At 41.9% G+C, this 9124-nt stretch overlaps 1 protein-coding gene across 1 annotated transcript; it reads right to left on the bottom strand.

The window, feature by feature from the left end:
* Positions 1-1554: 1554 nt before the first annotated feature.
* On the bottom strand, positions 1555-2493 carry LOC138287020 (olfactory receptor 5AP2-like). Its single transcript, XM_069227381.1, has one exon. The coding sequence runs from the start codon at positions 2491-2493 to the stop codon at positions 1555-1557; it is 939 nt and encodes a 312-aa protein (XP_069083482.1).
* Between the last annotated feature and the right edge of the window lie 6631 nt (positions 2494-9124).

Consider the following 9124-nt stretch of genomic DNA (forward strand, 5'->3'; position numbering starts at 1 on the left):
AGGCTTTGCAGCAGTGAAGTCTTGTAACACACATCAGTCCCACCTTTAACATAGACTGCACCCTGCCAATGGGGCTACCTACGCCCTACTTTTGGGGTGTTTTACATGTATGAAAAGGGAAGGTTTAGGCCTGGCATGTGGGTACACATGCAAAGTCGAATTGTCAGTTGAAAACTGCACATAGAGATACTGCAGTGGCAGGTCTGAGCAATCTTTACAGGGCTACTAATGTGGGTAGCACAACCAGTGCTGCAGGCCCACTAGTAGTATTTGATTTACAGGCCCTGGACACTTCTAGTGCACTTTACTAGTAAATCAAATATGCCAATCATGGATAAACCAATCACCAATACAATTTACACAGAGACCATATGCACTTTAGCACTGGTTAGCAGTGGTAAGGTGCTCAGAGTCCTAACCCCAACAAAAACAGGTAAAAAATATGGGAGCAAGGAGGCAAACGTTTATTGATGACCCTGCAAAAAGAGCCACATCTAACAGTTTTTCATGTCAGTCCTTGAAGAGATTCTCTAATTCCGGGTGGGAAATCACCATGTATAAAATGCAATAATGTATAGAAGGCAAAATGCTGCGTGATATGCTATGTTGCGAAAATACCCTCTTATTCATTCTTTTGCTGAGAAGAACCTGTAGCCCTCCTCTCAACATACCACTCCCTATATTTGCTAACCTTTTCTATATTATGCACCTATGTTCCTCACATTTACCTGCAGTCACACATTTCACAATGACTTCTCCAAAGTACATGAAATAGTTCTAGGGAGAATTTGTAAATCAGAGGTTGATTTTTGTTAGTTCTGTGTTCCACTTATTCCAACATTTGGTTTGTTCAGTTGATCTTCCAATAGTATAAAATGATTTCATAGGGAACACTAGCACTAGTTCATTTTGAAGATTGGATATAACTGTTGTACCTCACAGACTCCCCAGTCTTTTATCTTAACTACATGCAAAATTCAGGTGCCAACTGTTCCATTGCTAATAAAGTGTCATCTTGATTAAGGTAAATTACAATGTCATTGACATTAGCGGAACATATATATGATGCTCATCAAATAAGAGCAAACAAGAGTGTTTTGCCTAGTATTGCAACCTACAGTGGTACTAGATATAAATCAAAAAGTATTGGAGAGAGTTGGAATCGTTGTCTGATTCTATATGACTTTCTGAAAAGTTCAAGCATGTGTCTGCTTGCCACACGCCTTGGTGAGCGAAATGTATGCAGTTTAAAGGTTGCTGAGGAAGGAAAAACCTTTCCACAATGCCCACTATATCAAATCAAATGGTTTTTCTGCATTTAGTACAATGAGCGCAATCACTTGCTCTGTTTTTTGTGTTCAGTCAATAATATAACTATATTAGTTTGGCCTGAAATCACTATTTAACTGGCTGTGCCCTAGCTCTTGCTTAAAACAATATTGTGTAAGGTACGGCCACGTTAGGTGAGCTGGTGTTTATACTATACATCCTGCTACCAGTCACATGCTTTCTACAGCCATGTTTCATTCTCTAAAAACTAGTTAAGGTCAAGGTTCACCACTGGTGACTTATTTTCTGATACATCTTCTGCACAGTTTCTTTCATCTCTTGGTTTCTCAGGCTATAGATCAGAGGGTTCAGAGCAGGAATTACCACAGTGGAGATAACAGCTACTACTTTGTCCTGTTCCTCTGAAGAACTTGAGTTAGGCCGCAGCTCCATGAACAGGATAGTGCCATAAGAGAGGAAGACACAGGTGAAATGGGAGATGCAGGTGGAGGCGGCTGTCCATCTCTTGGCTGTTGTGCGAATCTTCAGTATTGAAAGGATGATGAAGGCATAAGAGATGAGTATAACAATCAGAGAACTTAACACAACTAAGGAAGCAAAAACAAAACGCACTAAATCATTGATGGAAATGTCAGTGCAGGACAGCTTCAGCAGCACAGGGTAATCACAAACAAAGTGGTTCATAATATCAGGACCACAACAAGTCAGGCGATGCAAGCAACCTGCATGAATCAGAGAGTGCATAAACCCCGCTACGTATGACCATGCAACCAAATGCATGCAGGTACGGTTTGTCATGGTGACTGTATACAGCAGTGGGTTACATACTGCCACATAGCGGTCAAAGGCCATAGCTGCCAGGAGGATGAATTCAGTGCTGCCAGTAGCACCAAAAAAGAATACTTGAGTTACACAGCCATAAAGGGAGATGGCCTTCTTCTTAGACAGTAGATCAACCAGCATCTTGGGGGAAATAACAGAAGAGTACATAAGGTCAAGGCATGATAGTTGGGTGAGAAAGAAATACATGGGTGTCGGAAGGTGAGTGTTGCAGCCAACAATAACTAGGATGCTGATGTTGCCCAGAAGAGTGAAAATATAGACTGGAAGCAGTAATAGAAATAGCAGGATTTGCAGGTTGGGGTCACTGGTGAGACCCAGCATGATAAACTCAGTGACAGTGCTCCAATTTCCAGATCTCATGGCTGCTCCCAATGACATTTTTCTACACAAAACCAAGAAAGGGACACTTTCTTAATTATATTCAGATAACTACTTAAAGACACTCAGCAAATGTCAAATAGTCTACCAACCTATGATGTAGCTGAATGTTACTACATGTCATCCTGTGTGAAAGCCATCAGCACATGATTGTGTGTAGTTGCTGCCCTTCAGGAGGGACATGAGAAGACATATGTGTATTTCCTGGCTGTGAAGACAGCAAACTAAAAAACCCATATTCTGAAGTAACCAAATGTTCAAACTGGTGCGAACTGTATTGTTTTCTGCCAACTCCTGGTCCTCTGATCAGTTATTGACAACATGTATGAGTGCTGGCACTTTGAGCAGTCACATACACTCTCTTTTCATAATGGAATCCAACTCAAGATCCACAGGGGGCATTTCTTTAGACCAAATAGACCCTGCCTAGTCTTCCTCAGTTGGGTGTCAACAGGCACATTGACCATTGTCTCACTCATGCAGGAGTGTATACTATCAGCAGTGTCGCATTTGTAAGATTATAAGTGCCAGGGCTCAAAGTTCTTCTCACACACCCACCACCAGCATTGCTGAATGTCTAGGCTGCTAAAGAGCAAGGCTGTCAATTCTCAGTTCCACGTCGTGCCTCTTTTATCCACCGCCATATACAGTCTGCTTCTTTTCCACTCTTGCAGGCTCCTACCATCCCTTCTGTCTCTCTTCAGCTCTCTTTTGCTCTATTTCTCTTCCTCTTTCTTTTTTTCCTTTTGTTCTTCTCACTCTCTTGCTCAAAATATAATGATGATAGAAAACAAGACCCATTCCTCAAGAATGAGCCCAGAGATCCCTCCTGCAACAATAGGCTCAAATGAGTCTTGGCTATCAGAGCTCACTCATAATTTCACAAATACAGATGATCAGGCATACACACAGGGTCACTCATAACTCTGTAAGAGGCTGTGTGGGGCTCTTCTTAAGTCCAAGCTAAGTGATCAGTCCACTTCAGGATCTGTGCAAGCTCTCAGCTCTATGCTATCTGGACCACCCTCACTTCAATTTGCATATATGAGTGTATGCAATGGTGGTTGTGCTGAAAGTCTTAATTGTACTAATTGGTAACCCAATTTACAGTCCAGCTGCCTTAGAAATCTAAACTGGAAGCACTAGCTTTCCCCTGCATTCCCACAGATATCCCAACAGATATCCCAACCCCATGGAGTTCCCTTTAATTTGTTCTTGGAGTTCAGGCTTATCATTTATCAACAGCCCATTCTCAGGCAGACTTCACACAGTCGCCATATCACCCTGAGCAATTGGATCTATTCAATTTGTAGTGTGGTATACTCTGGTTGTCTGTGCACCTGTGTAGTAGGCTGACCTATGCTGATTCTGAGGGTGCTTGCAGGTGTGTAATGTCACTGGTGGCATGGCACAGGGTGCTGGATGCAGTCATATAACATTTCCACCTACAGTGCTGAATGTCTGCCACTACAGATGAATAGTCCCATAGCCTTGCAGAATACTAGTGGACTATGATCCTAATTTTCATGGATTATGACCATACAACCCATTACTAGCTGGTTGTGCAGTGCAGTCCAGTTCTTTCAATTACATCTCTTTCCCAATGCTGGATTTACAATGACTAAGTATATATGTCAAATACAAAAACAAGGTGATAGAGGGAATTCTCACAATAATCACTTGGGGCAGAATCTGAATCCATCATTGTATGCCTACCATGCCACCTCAGTTTAGACCTAGCCAAATGCACATCCGTCTTGACTCTGTTCCTCATGGCACAGTCTAGCCTGCACTGCTAGGCCAGGTCCTCCCTGAACCAGAACACACACAACTCAGGGCCAGTTCTGCACTAGTTAGGGCTCTTCAGCCAGTTATAGCTTGGTTTCACTGGCACAGAGAGCCTGGCACCATGTCTGGACGTACCCAATAGATTTAGGGGGTCACACACAAAAACAGAAAAGTGATGGATGGAATGCCTGGATTATTCTCAGCCACTGGCAATCACTTGGGCTGCATCCCAATCTAATATTTTTCACCCACCATGCCACCTCAGTATAGACCGAGCTTTATGCAAATCAGTCTTGACCTTGTGCCTCATGGAAACAGTCCAGCCCGAACTGTCAGGCCAGCTCCTCCCTGCACCGGAACACAAGCAACCTACGACCAGCTTCACCCTAGTTAGGGATCTTCAGGCAGGTACAGCTTGGTTCCAGTGGCACAGTGCCCCCTGAACCCATGTATACTCTGCACACTTAGGTATATATGTCAGCAAAAGAATTCCTAAGAATCCCAACAAAGTCCACCGTGTAGAAAGACAGGTTAAAAATACGTCATATAGCTGTTGCTCTCCTAACTTGTCAAGGAAGGTACATCTATGGTGACTAATGCTAAAGAAATACATATGCACCGTAAGTGGGAATTTTACCTTTGGCCCAAGTTCAGGCACGCAGCACTTAAACTTAGATTTATCACAGTTCCAAATCCAAAGAGGCCATTAGTCCAGCTCTATTACATCTAGATCACTGGTAGAGAAACAATTAGGCAGGTACTCATTGCGGTGGCAATCATAATCCATGACTATTTCAGAACATGACTCTCTTCAGCTGTGGTAGGCACTGGGTTATTGATCAGATTTAGTAAACCTGATTTACAAGGGTGATTTACACTTTTGAACACGTTTAAACTTTTCAGTAAGCTTACTACCTCTTGGCATTCACATACTGCACATTTGTAGTAATTTAAATTTATGTAGTAATTTACACTTTCAATGCAAGTCCAATACTATGCTAGTACTGAAACACTCTCCCAGGTAAAATAATGGAAGTAGGGATTTACTACAAAAGTGTAAGTTACTAAAAAGGTGCAGTTTATCAATAGCACTTGGTAGTAAGTTTTGTAGTACTACTATAGTAGTACAAGATGTACTACGAAGTGCAGTTTTTGAATTTGAGAGGTGGGGCATATATCTATTTAGTAAATGCACCCTGGTTATATGACAAAACAACTTTAACTGAATGTTTAGTTAATCTAAGTAGCTATCCCAAAAGCAGGCAAGTTCCATGGGAAAAAAAAAAAATCTAAACTAATCTTGAACTTCAGGAAAAAAAACTTTTGTTGAACAAAAAGGCAAAAATGATTAAAATGGATAACAGGATGCATATATCTGGATTTTTATAGTTTTCAGGGATAATGCTACAGTAAAACATAAAGCAGCAATTTGCACAGTTGACTGGGACCCATGCATGATTTCGTACCAGCCACAATGGAGTGGTGAAATAAATTGGGTCATTAGTTTGGAAGGATGTGACTCACTCACAAGTATTAAGCCTGCAACTGTTGTATTAATAGAAGCCAAGAAACCCATTAGAGGATTTAGCATAATAGCAAAGAAGAGTAGTATGCGGCCTACTCAGGGAAGGTAGACTTACCATTGGTAGGAAACAACAACACTCATTAAATCATTGACTGGTCAGGAAAAGTACTTTTATTACTCACACTGCTGAAAACATAGCACAGTAGCTAGAAATACCTTTTGTGAAACCCTCACATCATGTTACACCACTAGTCGGTCCTGAACACTATGAGAAAAAAAAAACACCTATACCAAATGCAACATCACAAAATATTGGTAATAAGACAAGCCTACTGGCTTTTCCAGGGTGTCACCACATTATCAAAAGTGGACGCATGTCCCGTTTCAACTTTGCACTTCCATTAAAATCAATGGGTATGGCAACCATGTTCTAATACAGTCACTTGTAAGGGCTTATGATGTTCTTCTTCGGCTCTAAAACGCTGAGATACTTTGTGACTGATCATAAGAATGCATTTGTGGTTCAATAAAAGTAAAGAAAGATTCCGCCAAGACTGTTAAGGACCATGAGTCTCGGATTAATAAGGTTACCCACTAGCTACGTTTCCAACAGAATTGTCTTTCAGTCATACGCTTGGATATTTCTAAAACCAAAAGATGGAGCCCCTTTGGGTCGAATTTCGATGTAATCTCAATCGAGTTTTTCGACAAGACCTTGGCGGATCAACTCATTGATTTTGATGCATCACCTTAGTGTCCGAATTAGACGATACAAGGCAGGTCCTTGCGCATGGTCAGTTTGCCCACACCATTAGGAGGGATCCCCGGGAGCCAGATGAACCTATGCATTCCGAATTTGTATGACTGTCTCCAGTCCAGAAAGCCTCACCCAAGGACAAACTAGAGGAACCATACATGAATAGACTGATGAGATCACCAAAATCGAGCCGATCCTTGAGGCTGCTCGTTCCAATTCCTATGGTATTGAGTTCGACACTACTGGCCTGTCGATAATAGACTGGTGCACATGCAGAAAATCTCAAGATGTGTGTCTTTTCCAAGAAACCTGGGTTGAGGATAGCATTTTTATAGACGGGTTTCTTTCTTTTAACATTCCTGCTCAGCCATCAGAAAAAGTGACAGGCCATGCAAAAGGGGGACTTTTAATTCTTTTAAACATTACAAGGTTTTAAAAGTTGATTGTCCTGATTTGATGGGGTTGCAAATTTCCTTTCAACAGAGTTTTAATGTAATCCTTATTAATGTTTATGCACAATCTGTTTCCCGAGGATCTGAATATCCGACTTTAACCTTGCTTTCTGATTTCCTTGATACCATACAAACCAAATTGTATTTAATAGTAGCCTGTGATGTAAATTGTACTTTTGAACCTTCGGTGCTCCTGTGGAGGAGGACAAACTATGGGGGATTGCACAACTGAATGGCGATCTCCCTTTTCCACAGTCCCGAGTTGCTGTCCAGCTGGCCTCACTATGTTTAAAGTTCGGCCTTAGGGCCTGCAATGGTTGTACTCCCTCCGATCTAAACCTTGTACCTACATTTAAATGAGGCTCAACGACAAGTGTCATTGATTACTTCTTAGTGGATGTGCGACTATGGCCCCTGTTGAGAGACATGAGGGTGGACTCTAGATGTGAGAGTGACCATTATCCTCTGTTACTCTACCTCTCTGGGAACCTATTTGGAAGAACCTTGAACACCCAACTCACAATGGTTCCTTCTCCTACCCTGAATAAAGCACATATGAAGTTTGGGTGGCCAAAAGTGATGTCAAACCCTAATCTGTTATGTGAGATTTATCAAATTTTTATAGATAATTTGAAAGCTTTTGAAGACTATGACCCAACGGCGATCCCAATTCTTTGCATACATGAAACCATGACTGATAAATTACAAAGTATGTTCTATAAAAAGATTGGGGTAAGACCACAACGTGGGGCCTTGGTCAATAACAGATAGTTCGATGATTCATGTTCGAGGGCCAAATCTGGGCTAAAACAAGCTATTGTGAACGCGACCCTGGGGGAAATCCAACAAGCTAGACGTCTTTATAAGAAGACCACTCTATGTTCAAAGAAATCCTGGGAAGACTCTATCTGGCAGGAGCTGTTGGACGCTTCGAAGTCCAATAATAACACACTGTTTTGGGAATTGTTGACCAAACCTGAGAAAGGGGCAGGACCAGTTTACGGAACCATCTCCAACCGGAATGTTGGGTGGAGCATTTCTCTCTCCTTTATGATAAAATTGTTATTTCTGGGGCTCCGATACTAACAATGTGGGATTAGATCCCCCCAAATTACCAGATGTAAACTCTGTCATTATTCCCCCAGATGGGAGCCTTCGTGGCCCTGAGGACCACATTTGTTTTTCTTTAAAAGAAACTGCTGACGCAATCAACTCCCTTAAACCTGGCAAAGCCCCAGGACCAGATAAAATTCCAGGTGACCTCTATAGATCAGAGCCAGTTATATGGACCTGGTACATTAACCAACTTACTAACAAAATTGCAGAAGGGGGACGGATTCCCTCTTCATGGAAGGGTGCCAAAATCATTCCCATCTACAAAAAGGGTAATGTAAATCTCCCCATAAACTATAGACCGATTAGTCTCATCGATAATTTGCAAAAAATCTTTTCCAAACAGCTTTTAGGTAAACTATCGAGTTGGGTTACAGAGCACCAGATTCTTTCTCCTCTTCGGGCAGGGTTCCGACCTAGAATAAGTACGGTGGATGAGGCTTTTAGGTTGGCCGTGTTATACTGGAAATATGTAGTCCTGGCAAAGCAACCCCTATATGCCGTTTTTGTTGATCTGTGATCCGCGTTCGATTTAGTCCCAAGAGAGAAGCTGTGGGAAGTGTTATACAGAATTGCGATCCCAGTTAGCATAATTCACCAACTGGAGCGTATGCATGAAGATACATACGCACAAGTGAGATGGGGTAACATAGGTCAGCTGACCGATAAATTCCCCATAAATAGAGGAGTCCATCAGGGGTGCGTGCTCGCACCGCTCTTGTTTTCCTTATTTATTAACGAGGTGGTGCAGGTAGTAATGGCATGCCAAAACGATGCTCCCACCTTAGTTACCCAGAAATCCCTATTCTTCTCTTTGCAGATGACTCAGTACTCATCTCAAAGACTCCTATGGGCTTACAAATTCTTGTGGACAGATTTAATCTATTGTGCCGGAATTATGGTCTAGAGCTGAATTTTAAGAAAACTAAATTGATGGTACTTCGTTCTGGCTCCCGGAAGAAATGCACTATAAGGTTG

Source organism: Pleurodeles waltl, chromosome 4_1 (assembly GCF_031143425.1).
Source record: "Pleurodeles waltl isolate 20211129_DDA chromosome 4_1, aPleWal1.hap1.20221129, whole genome shotgun sequence".
Lineage (NCBI taxonomy): Eukaryota > Metazoa > Chordata > Amphibia > Caudata > Salamandridae > Pleurodeles > Pleurodeles waltl.